The sequence below is a fragment of the Perca fluviatilis genome, chromosome 10 (genome assembly GCF_010015445.1).
Source record: "Perca fluviatilis chromosome 10, GENO_Pfluv_1.0, whole genome shotgun sequence".
Classification (NCBI taxonomy): domain Eukaryota; kingdom Metazoa; phylum Chordata; class Actinopteri; order Perciformes; family Percidae; genus Perca; species Perca fluviatilis.
This window is the reverse complement of record NC_053121.1, coordinates 27,697,923-27,720,402: the sequence shown is the minus strand read 5'-3', so window position 1 is coordinate 27,720,402 and position 22,480 is coordinate 27,697,923. Positions and strand designations below refer to the sequence as shown.

The 22,480-nt window shown below is 40.9% G+C and overlaps 1 protein-coding gene and 1 long non-coding RNA gene across 5 annotated transcripts in view; one reads left to right on the top strand and one right to left on the bottom strand.

The window, feature by feature from the left end:
- Positions 1 to 15,191, top strand: part of rab28 (RAB28, member RAS oncogene family) — a 30,308-nt gene extending 15,117 nt beyond the window's left edge. Inside the window, exons 6-9 of one of the 4 annotated variants that reach the window (XM_039813234.1) lie at positions 9,427 to 9,530; positions 9,636 to 9,713; positions 12,597 to 12,698; positions 13,700 to 15,191. In XM_039813234.1, the coding sequence (XP_039669168.1) occupies positions 9,427 to 9,530; positions 9,636 to 9,713; positions 12,597 to 12,692 (278 nt within the window). In that variant the 3' untranslated portion in view covers positions 12,693 to 12,698; positions 13,700 to 15,191. The remainder of the gene's footprint in view (positions 1 to 9,426; positions 9,531 to 9,635; positions 9,714 to 12,596; positions 12,699 to 13,699) is intronic. The other 3 variants (XM_039813236.1, XM_039813237.1, XM_039813235.1) reach the window with 3 other exon arrangements.
- A 981-nt stretch (positions 15,192 to 16,172) lies between these two features.
- LOC120566664 overlaps positions 16,173 to 22,480 on the bottom strand; it is a 216,681-nt gene continuing 210,373 nt past the window's right edge. The window contains exons 3-4 of the long non-coding RNA XR_005640443.1: positions 19,803 to 19,897; positions 16,173 to 16,724 (exon numbers count right to left, since the gene is read on the bottom strand). This is a non-coding gene — a long non-coding RNA (uncharacterized LOC120566664). The remainder of the gene's footprint in view (positions 16,725 to 19,802; positions 19,898 to 22,480) is intronic.

The window sequence follows — 22,480 nt, the reverse complement described above, 5'->3', positions numbered from 1 at the left end:
TATACCTATCTTGAGCCATCTCTCAAACACGCAAGCAAACATTAACGCCTTCAATCACTCACTTAGACCTACTCGTAACTCTTATCTCTCACACAACACTAACACTTCTGCTGTAGCTGCCATCACTTAAAGTAATGCCTTTTCATTGGCTGTTGTGTTAAACAACATGCATGTTTGCTTTCTGCACGCTACGGCAGATCTCACTGCATACCGTTACCCGTCGCACTTCACTCTCCCCAGTTTTCCATCCAGCCATGTGAAAGTTAAAGCGAAAGATAGATCTCCCCTGACTCTCGATTCTGGTGAAGCATGTCCTTGCCACCAACATTGTTGGTCTTGAGTTGTTTGCCATCTTGGCAAGGCCTCAGGTGGAGTTGAAGCCTTCCCCCTCCTCAGCTCTCTCACTCCCGTCACCTCCCTGCCCCTGTAAAGCTGCCACAGTTTCTGTCTGTTCAATGCAGGCCAGCACATTTCTTAATAGAGAGATGCTCAGAAGTCCCGGAGCATAGAGCAGCTCAATGCGCTTCTGTTTTTGGTTTAGCTCAAAAATGTTTTTCCTGGCTCAACCCACTCGTACTTAGGTCCTCTTACAACAAACTAAAAGGTCCTAATTGCCCCCAAGGGAAAGGTTTAGCCACAATAGACATGTGGTGGGACAAAAGCCCAGTGCTCTTACCCCAGCACCCTCACCCCTCCCCAGATAGAAGGGATGAACACGTCAGCAGTGTGTTTTGCACTGTGGGTAGCGCAACCACAGGTTCAACACTGTAAAACATTATATATACAATATATAGACCTAGTAAGGCACGGTGTATGGTTCGGTAAAGATCTGGAATGTTTACAGTTTACACCAAATCCAATGTTTCCTGTTTCTCTTCACATTTTATTAAAGGTAAAGGGTCAGAATAGACATGTGTATCAAATTGTCTCAGTAACCGCACTGACTATAGCCTGCTGTCTCTCTGTAAGTCTGGAAAAGATGGGAAATAGAGATTCAGGTTACAAGGATACAAGGGGATGAATGAAGATTTACAGCTGTATTACATTGCGGCTGATAAGTCAGTGTAAAATCACAGCTGCAGATGCTGAAACGCGTGTCCAGCAGTGATCAAGAAATACTTTCTAGGGTTTATTTAAGCCTACTCAGGTGGTTGATAGGTGGTCTTTCCCACACAGAGCAATGCAACGAGTACCAATCTGGTGCTCTTTGCTAAATGAACTAAATGCTGAGATTTAATTGTAACAACTGTTTGACCCAGCTCTGGTCCCTACACTCATCTCTCTTGACTCTCATGCCTGTCGAAACATGGAAAGTCCTCATTCATTTTAGCCATCCATAAAGCAAATATTGTTGCACATGCAGTAGATGATCAGTCTTCACATACCTTCTTGTGTGGTAAGTCATGGGCCATTTGAGTTGCACAGCACAGCTTAGCCACCTGACCTGAGTGCAGCCTGGAACCCTCATCACGCTCAGGCTTTACTTTATTTCTCTGCTTCACAACATTGATATGGAGGAATTCCTGGAAGGGGCCTTGCTGACACAGGGTTGGGTAAATAACTGATTGATCTGGATCCACAGGCATATATTATAAATATATGTGAACTATCAACATAGTTTTTCCCCTCTTTTTGCTAAATCTATTTTTTTTTGTGGTCTGAAAATATTACATCACTGTCTTTGCACCCTTCTCCTGCTTCAGGTTTTTAACTTGTTCGATGTTTTCTCAGGCAGTCGTGAGCAGAACTCACTTTCCATGTTACCGTTCACTGCTATGGCTTGAAGTTGACTATGTAGGCCCGTCCAACGCATCATTGCTCATAGGAAGACTTTATAATTATGAATAGACTTATAGTGATGCGATGCGTACAATTACAAAGGCTCCCATGTGCTCCTTATAATTATTATAGCCGATAGTTACGCTGCCGGCTCACAGAGGCATGTATTACTGCTCACCCATAAAAGTCCACTTAGTTTAACAGCGACAGGAGAGCTCGGAGGACACGGCCAGTGAAACCCAGGGCAGCGTCTTGTGCGGTCGGCTCAGAGCTGGGCCTTTTGTTCACTTTTCACGAGTCCTGGGAGCCTGTTAACCCAAACTGCGAGGCCCTTGGCCCCATGTTTTACTGTAGCAGTGACAGCCCGGCACTCCAGCTCTCTCCCTGCCTGTAGAGCTACTACTGGACACTCTATGTTTTACATTCCCTGACCGGAGAGGAAGACCACATTGTTTTACTAGCCGCTGTGGAGTATCTGATTATGTTTTAAAGTGTGAATGCATGTGTGTGTATATGAGTGTGTGTGTCTGCAAATCGTTTCATGAAGAACGATCAAATGACAAGATGAGCTGTGATCAATGAGCTGTCGACAGAACACTTCTGACCTAGTGGAAAGCGAGTCCCCTGACGGTCCTGGCCCGTTTCAGGCCACCAGGGCAGGGGCGCCGCAGCACAAAGAGCGCTCTGTCTCTGTCAGGAGTCCCCAGAGGACTCCTGCACGGGCCCCGCTCACCTCCACAACACCAGGCAACTAACAGCACTTCATCTGTCTGTCCTCACTCAGAAATGTCATGATAATATTATTAGCTTTCCTTCAATCTCTGATATACTGATAATTATCTCTAATTATTCCATCACGAGTTGATTTCTCATAGATCCAGTTATACAATGTCTAAAGTCATTATTACCAGTATAGAATTTGCTACAGATTGCTGAAATATTACTGAAACTGTACTGATGCAGAAATTATGATTAATGAATTATGATTTTCTTCAATTGTAAGAATGTGTTAAAGCCGCATTTTCAGTTTCTGGTACTTAAATTTAGATGATCCAGTCCTCAGAAAATAAACACATACTGTAAACAATACCTACACTGTTAAGGTCTAATGAAATGTGCAAAAGTACCCTTTGCATAGTGGCTTGACTTCTGAATGACTGCATTTAAGAGTAAAGATAACACTTTTCTGTGATACTTCTTTATGATACTGTATTTAAAAAAGAAAAGAAAAAGAAACTGAAGGCATATTTACATTATGGTGGGAATATTTATAATACAAGTACAGACTTATCACGGCCTTAATATTTCAAAACACTCAGTTTTTATGAGCTCTCACCAAGTCATGTAAACCAGTTGGACCCAATCATTTAAATGCTTCACATAAATTCCACTAGTCATTTTATTTATTAGCCACTGGTGTTGTGAAAGTTAAACCAATGTCTAATTCAATTATACATCACCCAGAATGATTCATTATACTTTTACTGACTTTTTTAAGGTGGTAAAGGTTTCCCTGTATCTTGTACTAGAAGATTTAAAGGTAAATCAAATGTCACATGCAATTAACCTTACAAGTTGGCTATCAGACTTTAAGGTATAATTATAATCCTGCTTTTCCAGACTCCTGCAGTTTAAGCGTCCACTGACTTACTGGTCTTTTTTGTAAAAAAAAAAAAAAATTACAAATTTTGTAACACAACTTACTAACCACTCTAAGAAATATATTACACAGCGTTTTGGACTGAATGCTTCACTGTAATGTGGGTAACTGGCCACTAGTAGTGCTGTTGAGCATTGTTTTTATGTACATGTCATTGTATTGTTTTTATGTTGTGCTTTACCAGCACACACATGAGGACGGATAATAAAAGAAGAAAGGAGCACACATACATGAAAAATGCAGGTTTTTAAAGATTCAAAAAGGATTTGCAAATGTTTTAAGGAAGGAAAGGCATTCACGATGTTTGATAAAGGGCACACAGTGTAGATGAGAAACACTGCAAAACCATGCTTGTTTACAATGAAAGTTCTACATTTACTTTTTAAATAAAAGACATTTTATTTTGGGGGGTATTAAAGCAGCATTATACTAAAACTTTCCTTTTAAAATATCAATGTCAATGCAAAATATTTTATTTATACCCCAGCTGCCAAGTCACATCAATGTAACTTCCCACTGAGGTTCTTTTGCAAGGCAGACTTGGCCAAGACAGTACAAAATCAGGCAACAGATAACAATACGAAGACTAAAATAAGCTAAGAATAGACACAAGTAATACAGGAGTCATTTACTGTGCTGCAGGATATGCAATAGTCTTGAGACCAGCCAGAGAGATCAAATTCCTTTTACAGACTACTGTATTTATTGGGGCAGAAAACACAACGGTCAGTACATACGTAGGGATTGACGGCAAATGATGGCTTGTTATCTGAGATAATGATTGCAAGATGAACTCTCAATGTTTGCAGAGAAGCGACATGCTGAGGACATTGCTGATGCATTAATGTAAAGGTCTGCTAGTAACCAGGACTCTTCAAGACGTGTTAGACACTGTTCTTATGTCATTTCACTTTGAAGGTTCAGCTGTAGAGACTCACACAGCCCTAGTGAATGTCAGAGCTGCTGAAAAGTTCTGGGATGTTTTTAAACTTAGTGGTGCCAAGTGAACAGTTTGCTTAGACAGTTGTAAGTCATTTCATTAGGAGTTGGACTTGGTTTAATAATCCCTGCCCTCACTATACAGTCTGAATTGTTTCATGGTCGTCATTGAGGGAAAACTGAGGCAAAGCCTCTTAACAGGGTCTTAAATGCATAGTGTGAGGTAATGTTGGAAGTGATAGGTTCTCCCCTGGGGTTGATTAGGCTCAACCCTGTAACTTTCACTTAATGTGATATGACCCCTCAGAGCCCCAAGTCTCTGACAACACACACCACACATGCCCCACCATTGCTACCACACACACACACACACACACACACACACACACACACACACACACACACACACACACACACACACACACACACACACACACACACACACACACACACAAAAAAAAAAAAAAAAAATTTTTTCTCTCTCTCTCTCTCAGCCCACATACTCCCCACTGCACCAGCTGCTGTTTAGTTTAAAAAAGGCTGCCGGCAATTAACTGTGTTATGTCAAGCTTATTCTATGGCTGTTGCTCGTTGGGTAAACTGCTCCAATTGGTCCCCAGCAGCTGACTCGGTAGAACAGTAAGTAGGTGTCTCTGTTATCACAGCATGGTTTTAAAAAGCCCACTGAGGATCACACAGTGCAGTATAGGATTTTGAGCTGGTTAGCCAACGTAGAGCTATTAGCTTATTGTTTTGCTTTGGCATCATGTGTTGGTGAAGTTTAAAGGAAAAATCCACCCTTGAATTCTCACATGGTCCACATTTGGCCTGTTACTGTATCAATAGGAATAACAATAAGTGTGAGTGTCTGGAAATGCAAAGTACGTTGCCAATAGCCTTTCTGTTCTGGTGGTCCCCTTTAAAGCGAGAGCGTGTGTCAGCAGCATTATTCAGTATTTAGGGACTTTGAGCAGCGACGGTTGAATGGACGGCTACGGTGTTTGATAAACATTCCAATGGGTTCTTGGCGTTGTAGCCTAACTGTCTACTATTGGAGAATGACTGGTTTGCCAGACACACTAATACGGCAACCCGTTGGAATGTTTCTGGTACACCGTAACCGTCCCTTCAACCATCGCTGCTTAAAGTCCCTATTATTTCTTATGGCCACTGTGGCAGTTGTTTAGCAAAGGTTATGAAACAGCTCTGTTACTTTACCTCACCTGCCTAAAGCCGCCTACACATGATACACAATTTGCTCTCTGCGCACCGCTAGGTAGGGTGCAGAGCAAAGCGCAGGTAAACGTCATCAAGGGTGGCAAGGAAGATATTCCTGTTGCTAGGTAATGACATGCTGTTATCTCATTAATTGCGCTTTCGAAAGGTCAGCAGCAACTAGGTCAGAGTTGAAATAATTTGAACTTTGAGCGCAGCGCAAAGCGGCAATCCGAGCGGTGCGCAACGCCAGGTGTAGCGCAGTGCATAGTTGGGCGGCACCGCTTTCCCCATAGGAAATCAATGGAACGGCCGGCGCAAAGCGGTTTTGCCGCCTATCATGTGTATGCGGCTTAAGTGACAATTATGGGATAAAAGAGCCATAAAGTAAGAAAACAGAATCAAAGCAATATCTAGGTAAAGTTTGCTAACATTAGCTTACATTAGCCAACATAAGCTGCTGGGTATACCAGACCCGCTGTAGCACCGACCATCACCAATAATCATAATGTTAATTTATCGTTTGTGGTTTTCCAGTTATTTAATGTCAGTCATTGGCAGTTGGTGCATCTTCTTTTTTAGGGAAGGTGATATAGCAAACGTATTGGTTTAAAAGCATGCTCTGGGCAGATCCATCTAACCAATATCCAACCTCCTTACTCATTTCAAGTTTTTAGTGACTCCCTCCAAGTCTGTCTGGTTTCAGGATAATCAGGTCTGCCAGTAAGCGGATTCTTTCCATGAAGGAGCTAAGCTGACATCCCTGCAGACACTAGCTTGTGGAGAGGAACATCCATATTTTCTTTTCATTTGGTTGTCTTCCCATATATATATAAGAGGTCACCACAATAACAACCTGGTTATTTACGGTAAAAGCCTAATTTATCCGTCAGATATTAATCTCTAACTGTTGTCTTGTGATTCACCACAATGACAGGCAGACCTTTTAAATAAACACTGATGGTGACCAGAGCGAGGGAGGGCCATCGCTCTTGACGAGTGATGATCCCGTCCACTATCTCTGTGCGCTCTGAGGCCTAAACAGTTTATTTCGTGTTTGCAGTCACTTCCTAGGGGTTGTTAAGCTGATGTACAGTTTGACAGAAAGAGAGGGAAACCAGATCATCGGAGGAAGATTGTTTTGACCTGATAAGTAGAAATGGGAACATTAGGGAGAAAAATGGAGTAAAACACTAAAACTGTGGGATTAGTATTGTATTCATTTTACACAGACAGTTGCCAAATGCTGAAATAATTCTTTTGTGTGAGAATATGGGCCCAATGACAGTATTAGTTTGTGACTAAAAATAGCAATAGCATGTAGTTGTTCACAAATCATGAACTGTCACATCATATGATCTAAAAGTTTTCCCAGTTTTCATGGGATAAAGATTCATTTTTTATTTGGAAGAAAATGTAAATTTGAATACAATTCTATGACAACAGGGCTAAAACTTAATGTGCTATTGTCTACCCGCCCAGAGACTAAATCTGCAGCCGCTACACATCAACTGACACTTCATTTAATTTTTACTCTTCAACTAACAGTTCAAATACTTCAAGTGATATTTCAACGGCTGTCACTGCTTACATAACAACTGACAATTATTTACACAGCCCACACTTAATCTACCTCTTGCACAACTTTAACTGAAATCGACTGAATTAACTGAAACTGAAATGCTGTAGTCGTTTACACTTCGATTGACATTTCAATGTCTTGTCTTACACTGAAAACGCAACTGCTTTCAGTGCTTAAACTTGAAACTAAAACTTGAAATGCCTTTTAGTGATTCCACTTCCACGTATGCCCTAGACTCTTTCAGTTCTTCAGTGTTTCAACTTAACTGCAACTGCCATTCAACATCTCACATGCAAACAGTTGACTTGACATTACCACTATTAACTTGTTTACAGAGATTGCACCTGCATTTTGCAGCATAAGCAAAATGAAGCTTTTCCTAAACCCCCCTGTGGCCTAGTTCTACATTTCCCCTCCGTGTGATGTACATACCCACAGGCAGAAAACCTCACTTGTACACCTTTTTGACTTTGACTTACAGTAACAGACTCCTGAGCCACTATGTTAATGTTGGATAATCTGATTGTGACACATGATTGATAACCTTTCCCAAGTGTGCAGGATCTAAAGGATTAGTAGTGTTTACTTCTAGTAGCATGCTGGGTACCTCTGCTGTTAATGACTGGAATTAATAACCTGCTGACGCCTATGAGACAGCTATGTTTATGTACAGGCCGAGACATGACAGTCTGCCCTGGACCCTGAGTAGTTGTAAAAGTGTCTGCCCTTGCCCAGAAAGGTTTGTGTTTATATGTCACTTATGATGATGGTAATATTCGTTTTAGTCTAAAATGATTCTATTACATGTATTTTGTATGTCGATGTGGATTGGCCTTTAAGTTTTTTGGGTCATATGACTTACTGAGATATTAATAATACAGGATTAGTGCACTGTTTACATTTCTTCCTCGCTATGTATCTGTCTCTCTCTTTCTCTGCTTCTAGCTTTATCCCCCCCTCCCCCCCTCCCTCACACACACACACACACACACACACACACTAAGGGGCATGAGAACAGGGTAAATCGTTGACAACTTCAATGAAACCTTACACAAAGAGTAAAACTCGGGGGGATGAGAGAAATGCAACACCGTACAGTAGCCTGACCTCCTCCAGCTACCATAGACATGTATGCACCAGATACCGGGCGTGGCCGCCTTTCCGCACAAAGCCAGAAATAAAGAGCGAAGCTATTGCTTTCAGCAGCAAGACCCCCAGGTGACCTTCCTCATCGACCCCAGCATAAACCCAAAGTGAAGAAGGAGAGAAGCAAAGCGCATGGTATCACTGCACAGGAGTCAAATGCACATCACAATAGCGAAAAAAGAAGGCACGGTCATTGTGTGCTCACAGTAAATCAGCATGAAGGTGACAGTCCCAGTTCCTGAGCCTGTGTGCCCACCTGAAAGGCCGGCACACTCATAAGTCAAACTGTTTTCTCCATCTACGCTCTCACTGCGAGTGTAGCCTGAAGACTTGGGTCATCCACGTATTGTTTCTTAAGCATTTCTCCACAGCTGGGCTGGTTTGTCTGTTTCGGGTCAAATAGAGGTTCATGGCTTCGGGGTCCAACTGTACTAGGTTTACACTGAGGAATGTGTCGCATCAAGCTTCAGTACCAGCTGGGATTGGACGCTCGGGGCTACTGAATTGACCATTTCCACTCTCAAACCCCCTGAAATGACTACCTCCATAAATAAAAAAATAAAACTAGCAGCTGGGAAAGAGACATAACAAGTGAATTATGCTTTGTTTTCACGTGCCTGTTCTTTTATACTAGGCAGATCCACCTCCCATCTTAACTCAAGTGTAAACAATTATCTTTACTGTTTATTTTCAGATTTGTGACCACTATATAACTGAACAGTTTTTCCCCCTCCGCCACTAGCCTTATCAACAAGGCCCGGAATCCACCCTGACTCTCTCCACGCTACACCTCTGGCTCTACATGCCACTGTACTTACTCTGCTGTACTGTAGCTTGTTACTTATTTTATTTTGCTTATCTTATTCTTATTTTTTAGTTATTACATAATGTGTGTATATATGTATACTTATATTGTTTATATTCTTGTGATCCTTCTTATATGTAGAGAATGTGTGACATGCACCAACAACACCAAGACACACAAGACAAATTCCTTGTATGCGTAAAAAATGTACTTGGCAATAAAACCCTTTTCTGATTCTGATTCTAAATATTTCTATCTTTTGTACGTTTTCTCACACGTCACGCTGTGTTTCATCCACAGTCGACATGGAGCACATGAGGACAGTGAAGGCGGACAAACACCAGCGTTTCTGCCAAGAGAACAGCCTCATCAGTCAGTTTGTATCGGCCAAGACGGGGGACTCGGTTAGCACCAGCTGATTCAATAAGTCACAAAAATACAGAGTGGAGTACAGAGTGACTTTTATAACATTTAACTTGTCCTATTTGTCATGTTATCTCTTTCTCAAGGTGTACCTTTGTTTCCAGAGAGTGGCAGCTGAGATTCTTGGTGTAAAGCTAAACAAAGCAGAAATCGAGCAGTCACAGGTGAGCCATAATGCCATCAAGGTATCTCTCTCAAATCTCACCAAAAGTTCTATGCAGCTGCCTCTTAAGCCACATTTTAAATGGCTTATTTGCTCCTAATTAGGATAGAAAGTGTACACCTTTTTTTCTCTGCTTTGCAGTTAACCAGTCACTGTTTAGAGATCAATTTGTTGTTAAATGTATAATTGGTAAAAGAGTGAAAGTAGCTAGTGATTTTTGTTTGGATTCCTCTCTCCTAACATTACATGAAACGTTATGCCTGAACTTAAGGGAGGTCACAGTGAGTGTGTTAGGTCAATGGAGGTTACCACACACTGTAAAGGACCTTTTGTTGCGTAAACACAAGTTTGTTACGTCTGCCTCCTATGATGGTCTACCTGCCACTGACACTGGCCATCTGTAAATAGACCCACATTGACCACATTAATGCGTGAAGTCAGAGGTTAAAGGTAGGCCATTGTAGGGGTGAGGAGGTTAGGTGGCTGTCTGATTTATTTGGTTTATCTCCCACTGTTTTGGACTAAAACAGTCTCTCAGCTTGCCAGCCAGACCAAGGTGCCCAATGATGGCAGCTGTAGGATTTACAAGGTCACCTCCCCCAGAAGCATTAATCCTAGGTCTGATATGACCAGTTGGAGCCACACTGGCTGGGTAGTAGGCGATGAGCCTGGGGGCTACAGAGAGGTCAGGACCCCCAGAGAAGGGAGAGCATGTAGGGAAGAACTACACAAATTCTCAAGGCCCTCTCCCATCACCAACACGGCTGCTGACTAACTGAAAATGACCATTGACTAATGGAGCTGTCCATCTACGTTCTTCCTCCTCCCCTCCCTTGATAGCTCTGTCAATAAAGCAAAGTGCTTTAATCCAGGCTAATCAAGCAGGGTGAGTGGCTGGACCCAATTTGCTCTTCATGAAAAAAGCTAGTTGACAGACACGTTGCATCCGTTTGTTCCGTAAAGTAAAACATTTTTTTGCTGTTTTCTTTTTTAAATAGTGTTTCTTATATTAAAATGTGTGTGTGTGTGTATGTATGTATGTATATATATATATATACACACACACACACACACACACACACACACACACACACACACACACACACATCTGATGCATGGCCATAGCTCTATTCATCATATAATTACAGTTTTGTGCTTCAGTCAAAGTATCTAATGGAGTCATGTCCGGCAGTATTTCCTTTTTCATGATTGTGTGAGAGACTTAATTGCTTTCTTATAATATATTTTTGTCAACAGTAGTTCTACAACAAAAACAAGATGTTTCCAGAAATCTCGAAAGCATAAGGGCAGGGCAATCCAGAAATGCTTAAATCAGTTAGAATATTTTGTTTTGCAAACTCTGAGGATATGCTGAATTCTATTTTTACAACGTTTTAAAAACATGTAATACATACCACATGTCTGCTGGTTTGGCATCAAGTCAAGTCAATTTTATGTCAAGTCAATTTTATTCATATAGCCCCAAATCACAACAAAAATTATCTCATTTTCATATTGAGCAGGTCTAGACTGTACTCTTTAGTTTACAGAGACCCAACATTCCTCCATGAGCAAGCATTGGCAACGGCAGCAAGGAAACTGCAAACGGGCTCTAGATGGGCAGTATTACACTAATCTGAAAATTATTTTATCAATTAATTAGTCGTTAGGTCTGTAAAATGTCAGAAAATAATGCTACATTTCTGTTTATTGATTAAGACTAATTGTTTCAGTCCCAGTTTGGTATTTTTCCACCTAGAAAACCCCCCTACTGTATACAAATTCTTAAACAGATAATATAATGTTGGAGATGTGAAGAAATGACAGTGAGTTAGTGGCGTGGATATCGAGATGAGGCTTGGAGCAGGTCAAGGCTCTGGGTCTAACCGTGGGGCCGGCGAAGCCTCATTATCAGCTGTCAGCTTCAGAGAGCTGAACATGAGGGTCACAACCCCTGACAGTATTATATCTGCCTGGCAGCCCTCTCCGTCATAGTCCTCTGTCTGTTGGATCAGATAGCGAGGCCACGGATCACTCAGTGACTCCGACACCATGCTTGAGCAGCTCGTTAATCAGACAGCCAACCAGAGCCTGCTATTCAGCCATGTGGTCTGTTCTTCACTGGTTTTGCAGCAAAGAGTCCAGCAGCCAGTTGCACCAATAAAACTAAATGTAGGTTTATTTGAACTTGAAGGCCCAAGCTTATGTATTCCTAAAATTCAGCTGCCACATAAACTGTAGCTTCAAAATGCTCTACTCGGTGTAAAGATTTCCATAAAATGGTTAGAGACATCGCAAATGCCAAAGTTTTTTATCTTATACTCAAAAGAAATACCAGACATTTTCTGGATTCTGCTTGTCAAAAGTGAGTTTTGCTGATTTCTCTTTATGATATATTGATTATCTTTGTTTTTGGACTGTTGGTCGGCAAAAACCATCACATTGGGCTCTAGGAATTTTTCTTCAATTTATCGACAAAATGATTAATTTAAAAAAATCATCAACTGATAAAACAATTAAAATACTAGTTAGTTCCAGCCCCGTTTTAACTTTATTCCTTTTTTTCTCAAGTTCATTATGATATTTTTGCATAATAGTTAAATTTTTTTACCAGTCAGTTATTCTGGGCTAAAGATGGATTTTTTTACAACATACATGGTTTCTGTTTCGACACACATTGATGTCAGGCTGTCATCACTTTTTTTTGTCTGTTTCATACATTTCTTTTCTGTAAATTTCTCTCTCTTTGACCCTCTCCTGTTTATTGTCCTCACCCTGTTTGGCTTTGGTCTCCATTCTTCTTACCCTTATCATCCTCTCCCATGTCTTTGTCCTTTTGTTTTCCTCCATCTCTCCTGTGCTCTGACGTGTTGAACCTGCTCAGAGGATTGTGAAGGCTGAGCTGGTGGACTACCCACAGGATGAAGGCCCAATTAGACAAGAGAACAACCACCAAAGCAAAATATGTTCTGTTCAATAGTTGAAAGTATGTCTCCACACATATATTTCAGTAGATCTGTCATAGATCCTATTGCAGTCATGGTGGCTACATTAGGTGCCTGTGGTTCAGATTAGAGCGCTAGAAAAAGTAGATAAACCCATCAGACTAATAATCACACCTCCTCTGTCATGTTGTGTTATCATAACCTTGTGTGTTTGCTAAACTATCTTAGGAATCTAAATTATGTTTCTCTGAGTTGTCTGAGAGTAATGTAGTGTGAAAAACCTTCATAATGATAACAGAGATGCCTCCTAGGGGCAGGACACAAATATTCTGACCAGTGTCTTAAATCACTGCATGGATTATGAGCCCTGCAAAAAGAAATGTGAAACACTTTGGGAGGTATGTTTATTTGCTTTATTGCCCTGAGTTGGAGAGCAGAAGATAGATATCACTCTCATGTCTGCACATTGGCATGATGCTACAGCCAGCAGCCTAGTCGCTTAGCATAAAGACTTTTCTGGAGTATTTGCTGATCCGTCGGCACATAACCCCCTATGAAACTGCAACTTGTTGTTTAACCAAGTTTTTGTACGGATTAAACAAATGAGATATAACAAGTTAATCAGTGATCTTTTGGGGTGATGTTAGGATGATTGTGGTACTTTTTGACAGCTAGGTGTGGCTGCTGGCTGTAGCTTAGACACAAGTGGTATCGATCTCCTCGTCTAACTCTCGGCCAAAAAGAACTGAAGATGTCTTTGTCTACTCCTGAACTATTGCTTTAATAATACATTTTCTTCAGATTGCGGGCTTTATTTCACTGTAATGAACAGTGAATCTCATTTAGAGAATATTTATTATATTCTAGAACTCTTTGTAAAGATGTAGAGCGTGGTGGACTTCATTTTATCTGTAGCCTGGGGAGAGGTTACTAGAGCATTTCTTCTAAATTAAGCAATTCACTTCTTTAAGATTTAACGTGATGATTTGACTCTTGTTTGTGTTAATTCTACGTGTGTTTATCTGTCTTTGCATCTTTTCAGCGTGTGGTAAAGGCAGACATCGTGAACTACAGTCAGGACACAGTGGCCAGGACAGTCAACCCCCCTCGCAGCTCTATGTGTGTGGTGCAGTGACACACACACACACACACACACACACACACACACACACACACACACACACACACACACACACACACACACACACACACACACACACACACTCATACATACATAATGTAAAATTGCCTTCAGTCAGTATTCCTCTCTCTTCAGGATTCATGGGGTGACTGGATGAAATGTGTTCAGTGTGTGTTCTCTCTATTCCTGTGTGTCAGTTGTACGGGTGAGATGAAGAACAGACTGTGTGGTTTCGAGGCCTTGGCCTGTAGTTCGGATATTTAGCAGGAACGATTTCTTGGGTGGTTTACCAAAAAAGGAAATGGGACCTTTTTTTCAAGTTTACACGCAGCTATCATTTTATGTCTGTGATTCACCTTAAATACATATAAAAACAAAACTCTTTAAGCGATTACTTGATTTATGTGTTAGTGCAGTATGAAGCTGGTTGTTTAAAGGGGAAAGGATTCGTTGTAACAGTTAAACAGGGAGGTGAAACCAAATGCTCTTTTATGTCTGTGGTGCTCCTCAGTTGAACAGAAAGGAAATAGGCGTTAAGAAAATGCTGTAGTGGACTGAAATGAATCTCTGTTTTCAATTTGCCAATTAGGGGCTGTGACGTGAACTGTGTACTGTTATTTTACATAGAGATATTTAAATTTTACAATCCTAACTCAATATTTACATTTTATATTCATTATTCTTCAGATTATATCCAAATAATTGAATAGTATCTCCGTTTTCCAGATGTTTCTTGTAGAGTCTACATTGCATTTTGATAATTTAGCTTTACATTTTCACACTATGTGACATTCCAGGGTTTGTCCTGTTAGGGGATAATTCAGATGCTGTGGTGTTAAAGTGTTGATGAAGGTAGGTGAATATGACCCAGGAAGTACCTGAGTCTCAAGCTGAGCTGAAATGCAGAACATGTTATTAGAGGTCTATACATAGCCTTATTCAGCTGTCCGTTATAGAACAGAAGTTTGCATTGAAGAATGGCTATGATGCATGAAATGCTTCATAGGATCTTCATTTTGACCACATTTTAATAGCCTGTTTGACAGTATGTGTATTGTTAGAGACAACTGAGATATTGCACGTTTAACCAGTTTTGTCAAAGTAGTTTCTACATGCTAGTACTTGTTGGCATGATTTAATGTGTTGTCCACCTACCGAAATATCCGCCATATGTGTAAAGTATGTATTTGTACAATAAAAGCTCCATTTCAAAGCTGCTTTCATCGATTAGAAATGATCATAACACATCCTGTAAATTCTGAATATGTAAACAAAATGTACACTTTAAAAAAAGTTAAGAATGTACAGTTTAAAGTGAATGTTTAGTCGACGTTAAACAGTGACACAGTTTTGTGTTTCTAAATAAAAATGCTACATTGAAAATAAGAAATGATTTGTGCAGTGCATCGTGATTTGTTTGTGATATTCTTTTTGGAGTTATTCATTTCTATAAATTACAGATTATCTGCACGTATTGAAAGGTCTTAAAAAGCATAATTATTTTTTCAAAAAAGTCTTACATATATGTTTTGCCTGCTGTTGGCAGTTATGTTATTTGTAAAATGTTTTTTGTATCCAATTGCGGACTGTCGACTGTATACGTTACACACAAGAGGTAAACGATAAGAGGATTATGCGGAGTTTCAGTCCGCACCATCAGACCTGTTGCAAACACTGTCACTACTGCTAGCTATAGAAGCTGGGAATCTCATTGCCTCATAATCGAGGGGTTTTGATTTTAGCAAAACCTGGAGAAAAAAATCAAAATCAATTAATATTTTTTTATTGACATTTAAATGGATCCAGGTCACATTCATTTCATTAATTATATAATTGGAATTGATGTTCTATAATGCTATGAAGTACTAAAAATATATAATGATATATAAATCATTCTAGGCCATATTGTCCCTTTTGGTTTTTCATCACACTTTCATACCTGCTGTCAAACACGTATTAAATTGCACTCTATGTGATATTAAAATTTAATTTGGTGAAACCTGCAGAAACCCTGAATTAGCAAATTACTGTAAATCAATTTGTGTAGAATAGTTTTACCAAAAATAGAAACCTCTATTAATGTGTACAGGCCTTCTCATTACTCAGCCTTTGTCAGCTTGTTACCACAATCAAGCTTTGGTTTCATTGCAATTTTTCACTCCATGTTGCTGACACAAATAGGAACAATACAATAGGAACAGATCCCGTTGGTGCTCGTATGAGATGCAGGTGATGGGAACTACTGATGAGGGCATTACAGATTAAGGATCCACGTGTTGAAATTTAAGTATAAGGACTGAAACTTGACCACCCCAGAGATCCCCTCTATAGAGACCAACCTAAGTCTCTGGTAGCTAATGAGCCACCTGGTCTTTGTTCAGTAAATCTTCACTGAAACGGCCCCTAAATCCACTCTGGACAGATGATGCAAACAGCTTCATAAATGGTTGTAAGCTGTATTAATTAATCACTTAAATAGTCCAGCCTTTTGTTGCGGTCACACAACTGTAAGAGTTTTTTTTTTTTTTTGCTGAGTCCATGTCACTGAAACCACCGGTGTATTTAGAAGGATTATGTGCATTTGAAACCACAGAGACAAACAAAACAAAGACTGTATCTTTACGGGAATATCTTGCATTTGACCTTCTTCCAGGTGTTGTCCAATGTCTGTTGCAGAGCTCCTACAAACAACACTAAAACTTAAAAAAAGAGAGACAGCCCAGCTGGGGTCATTGCAGCACACGTGCATTGTTCCGCTTGAGTGGACGTCTTAGGAATTGTCTCTGCTGAATTTTTGTCAAGAGCTGTCACCGACGCTGACAGGCGAGACTTGCCCTTGGCTTTGCTGCTGTTTAGACAGGTGTTTTTGCAAAGAAAACAACTGCAGCCCGTTTCCAGCTTAGATGGTCATCACACTGACGTTCCTCTAAAGGAAAGACGGAAGGAAAGAATATCACGGTGCGGATAAAGCCTGGGAAGGGTGAGGCTTTTGACAGATTGGCAAAAGTCAAGGGTGATTTGCGTCAAAATGAATTTGTCTACCTGTTTCCTCCATGTGAGTCAGTTTGTGTGTTAGTTGGTTTTGGTGTTTGCTCACTCTCCATTTGGATACACAAGATGCAGAAGTAAACAGACAAACTGTACGACGTATTTGTTCATATTTAGTTCACCTCAATGACACGTTAAATTTGCTCCCTACTTTGTAGTCTCAGAATACGTTTTGGTCCACGATGAAACCTAAACACTTCTTCCCACTGAAGGGTCTTTGCCTTTCTCTGCGCTTTTGGCCTGTATTTACTTGAATTCAGTGGGCACACGTCCTGCTTTTTTGTATTTCTCTTTCCTCTTCCTCCCCGTCTGTGTTTCTCATTGCTGAACGTCTGTGATGACAGTCTCAAAAAACCACACACGACAGGCTGGTAAGAGGGCCCATAGTTGTGGGTTGTGCTTTTTTTTTGTGTGTGGGCAGAACGGGGCCAACACCCTCGTGATTACCCACTCACCCTCTTCCGTTTTCCACCTGTGCAGAGTGCCAGACCCACAGCGTTGAGGGAGTAGGCAGGACTGAGTCAATCGCTGATGAGCTCCAGTCCCCCTGGTCCCCACACTGGCTCCTATTCTCTGTTACAGTGCACTGGGCCAGCCAGCAGCAAGAGGAGGAATGACAGGCAAGGCAAGGCTGCACTGGGCCAGAGTTGGCATCCAGTTATTTAGAACCCTGAGGTGAGCCAGCAGTGCGTCGTTCCCAGGGTACTTCAGAGGATTGCTATCCTATGTTGTCTGTGGGTGTCCCTAAGTGTGTGTGTGTGTGTGTTTTGTGTGTGTTGGTAGATTGTGATCTGAGAGCAGCTTGTGTAGACAGACGGGACTGTCCTGGTAGGTGCCGTGGGTCTGCTCCAGCAGAAAGAAACATGATTTATTTTAGGGGCAAGGATGTGGGCATTCAGAGGGGTCATATTTATAGTCCGCTGGTCTGGTGAGAAGACCTGCCAGCAAAAGCACAGATTCTGAAAAAGAGGCACGGGGACAGAAAACTGAAAAGTCTTTCTCTCTTCAGAGGGCATGGGTGAATGCTATTTTCAGTGGGCTGTAATGAATAGCACTTAAAACTGAATGGCTCTTGTATCAGATTTTAGATGCAGAGGAGAGGGAAGCAATGAGAGGGCCATAACAAAGCAAGAGCCTCTTTAAAGGGCATGTGATAATCTTTCAATGTAACAAGAAACAGACAAATCAGGTGGTGTTGAGATAAAAAATTATAATCTTCCATTAAAAAATACCAGATTGATTACCCTTGATCCCCAGTTAAAGGAATTGTCCACTAAAAATTGATCTTTAGATGATCAAAATACTCACTGCTTCTATGCTTGGAAGGTGGCTCTGAAAACTTTTTTGGTCGCTAAATTCACAACAGCTACAATCGATCAAAAGTCAAGGCAAAAAAAGTGTCAAAACCTTAAACAGTAAAACATCCGTAGAAACATATATTCAGTAGCTATGTTCCAAACTGTCGTTGCCCGACGATCAATAAATACGGAGGAATTTGTGAAACGCGGAGGTGTATTCAGCCATTTAGTTTGGAATAGAGCTGAAATTATGAGTCGATCAATCAAAAATGACAAACATTCTGTGGTTCCAGCTTAGTGAGGATTTCCTGCTTTTCTTTGTCATATATGATAGTAAACGTCTGAGTTTTTAACTGGTCAGATAAAACTAAGAATTTGAAGATGCCAACTTTCAAAATTTCCCTTTTTTCTGATATTTTATCGACAAAACAATTAATAAAGGAAATAACTGTCACATTGATTAATAATGAAAATAATCGTTTTTCAATCTCTTTCAGAATTTCAAGCCTACAGGTGCTGAGTATTATGATAGATTCTTTTGTGAGGGATTCTGTGTCACAGTTGCCTGACCTTGCCTCTTTGCCTGCAGTGTTGTATCTACCTTAAACTACAATATGCAACTGCTAATGAGTAAATCATAGCATTTTGTGTTTTAAACAGAGAAACTAACTGTGAAAAGATGATCTTAATGTTTTTTTAATCTGTAATACACCATCATTTTCTAATTATGTGGCTTGTTCTGTGAAATGTCTGGCACATGCGATGTGGTGCCCATATGGTAATGGAAAAAGTCAGAGCCTGTCTCACTCCTATGAAGCAGATGATGAATGAACTCAGCCTTTTCAGAGCTGATAATTGAGACCTTAGGCCCTATTTTAACGATCTAAGTGCACGGCGTGAAGCGCATGGCACAGGGCGTGTCCAAATCCACTTTGGACACGCGGAAAAAAGGGTCCGTGCGCCAGGGGCATGGTTTAAAAAGATTGTACTTAGTGTCTTCATTATATATTCACTTCATTCATAGGTGTATTTTGGGCGTAACATGCAATAAACCAATCAGTGTCATCTCCCATTCCCTTTAAAAGCCAGGCGCGTTTGTACCTTGGCGCATTGCTATTATGATAGCGGATTTGTACCGTAATATTTTTATTTGTAATCATTTGCATGTTTGTGGACTGCTGCGCTTCCCTGTGTGTGTGTAACAAGCATAGTGTGTGCACGCTGTGCATAAGCCTAGGCGCATTTTACTAATGCGCTGTTAAAATAACAATGAAATGCTGCGCTATTGACTTTTGACCAGGTTTTTGTTGGTCAATGGCGCAAAGACTTCCCGCGGCCTCAAGATAGCAATACGCCAATAATTCACCTGAACACACCTCCCTGTAAGACCAGCACGCCCATGGGCGCAAAGATGGGCACAGGTGCATTTGTTATTTAAATGATGCGCGCGCTGGACAGGAAATTGACAACTGCGTCAGTCTTAAACTAGCAAAGACACTTGCGTAGGGGTTTGTGCTGCTCTGCGCTGGGTGCAAGATAGGGCCCCTTGTCTGACTTCTAGGCATGTAGTACATCATGTGATTGATAAAGGATTAGCTCTGTTAGAAGAAGTCATAATGATATCATCATGTAAAAATGACAGTAATGATCCAACTTACCTTCTTCTCAGCACCTGAATTCTGCCTGTGCCATCCTTCAACAAAGAGCCAGTTACTGGGTCGGATCAGAGTTGGGTGTCACTACGTTACCGCGCCTGTTGGAAGATAAATATACATAAAAGAGTTAATAACACGGTGGAAATATAAGCAGGGAGGCAGATTACAAGGTCATTACTCAACTCTGCTCCTCTCTGTCTCTTTTGCTTTGTGATTCCTCCCTCATTGTTCCCCAAAATACTTTGGATACAAAACCTGATACGAAAGCTATTCAGATTTTTAAGTGCTATTCATTACAGCCCACTGAAAATAGCATTTATTTAAAGATGACACTTGGAGGCTTTTCAAAAGACTACTTAGGAGGTGCCGCAGTGCTTTGAGACACCGAAAAGTGTGAATACAGATGTAGATGTTCCACTGCGGCGTTTCTTGAGGTGGGAAAGTATGGCTGGGATTACTGTAAGTAAGTGCCTCTGTGGAGAAAGAATGGTCATAGCCAAAATGAATTGAGCATTATTGCTAATTACAGACGGCATATCCCATCTGGATTTGTGGGAGTATGCTAATTCCATGTTGATCTGTACCTCAAATTATGTCCCATTTAACGTGCGACTGAGTGGAACTTTCACTTCATATTTGACTGGAAAATTCATTCAGCGTGGAGCCTCAAAAATGAGTCAGACCTCGGTGGAGAAACAATAGTGTGTGAAGATGGCATGTTACACAGTACAAGTCTATGTTTATTGACATCCATGAGTGACTGCTTCAGGTGTTCATTTCTCTCTAGAGACGACCGCTCAAAAAGAAAGATTCAGTTGAAATGTGTTAAAAATATGTGGTCTCTCTATCCTGTCTCTTTCCCAAGAACAAAAGGCTCAGCAATATTAACTGTTCCACCAGGTGTCTTTGGAGATGGCATGCTTCAGGATGTGTACAGAGGGTACAAATCATCAGTGAACCTCCACAATGTCAACTTTTCAGGAATCAAGAAAAACTACTTTTTATTTTTAGCTTGACTGCAATTCATTTCTCATGTTATCCTAAAGGGATTATAAATGGTTTCAACAGACCATAGTCTCACTCAGCACAAAAAAGAACAATAAATGAAACTACATTTATCTGACGTGAACATGAAAATCAGCAAAAGTTGAAGGTGATGAGATTTTTGCTCAAATTTGATGGATGAAGCAAATATTTAAGAAACAAAAAAACAGTGACATTTGGCAGAGTATAACTTGTCCAAGACACCTGGCAGACTACAAGCTGGACACGATCATTCAGCTTGTGGACCTACATGCTGTATGTGATTGATAAGGTGCCAGGGATCATCTTAACAGCATGAATGAAAGATAACCTGGAACCATTCGTCGTCATTTCACCCACAGGTCTGATCAATTTGGTATACTGCTATGTGCTCCTTTGGGTCAGTGTCACAGAACATGTCGGAGAAGTTGTCAAAATAGGTAAGTGTAGGTAAAAAGAATGTGACATCCCAGATGCTGCGTCAGTTGTTTTCCATTGCGACACACTAAACGAGATAAAATGAGCAATTGTGGAATGCTGCGCTCATTTTTGTCCCTATGTCTGTTGGGCAAGGCCAATGTCTTGCTGATATCTCGTAGTCTGATCTCAACATAAGGGTTGGAAGGCTGATCACAGCGGTTTATAATACTCGAAGAAAGGATTGTACAACTCTGGAAAGTTAACACGGCAGCAATCATTTTATCTTTTGTCACGGTAGTAATAGTGTTCAAGTTACAAAGACAACAACCGAGATTGTGTGTTGCATGTATTAGACTGGCCAATGTAGCACCTCGATTGTTGGGATGCCGGAGTCTTATGCATTGGCACCCGACTACCTCTTTTCCACGCAGGGCTAATGTCTGTCTGAACTGCATCTCCTCAGAACCGCATCCCCGCAGCTAGTAGGAATTCCATATCACACTGAAGGGCACCTCAGCAGGGTGGATTTGGGCTGTCAAGGGGAATTGAGCCCAGGCCCTCTGGCTGAAGGACCGTGACACCAATCACACCACCCTGCTGGTCCAGCCAACAACAATATATAGTCAAATGTGGGACTGGCACGATACAGAGCAGCAACGAAATGTTTAAATCAAGGGATTTTCTTGAAATGTTTGAAAGAAATGTGCTGAGACGGGGCCTGGGTCATTTCTTGGTGGTAACAGACAATGTTCTCTCACTGGATTGCCAGTAACAAAAATTGTATTCTGGAAAAAGTATTGAGAAGCACGGAAGCATTGATATAATGCGAGGTGACGTTAGAATTCCTTTCTCTGTCCAACACAATGTGGGCAGTGTGGAAAACCTGGATGGTGTGATTTTTTTCAGAGTATCCATCACAGCGTCACAAACCCTGCAGGTCTCACTAATATAGTACACAGCACTGTTAATCAAAACCAGCCTGTTCTGGGGGCTCGAAGGTCATCAGCCATGGAGAGGAAATTATTGATGGAAATAAAGGTGCTGGACTGCCCCAAAGCTTCTCCCTGCATGTTAGATGTGGGATTTCTATGAACAAGGCAGAGTTGTTCACATCTGATTTAAGGGCTGCTTTTGTCATGACTTACGCCAAAGATGGGCTCATGCTTTTATTGGCTGTTTATTCTGTTTCCATTTCTTGACCCGCATTGAAAGTCCACTAAAAGTTAATAAGTCTTTAA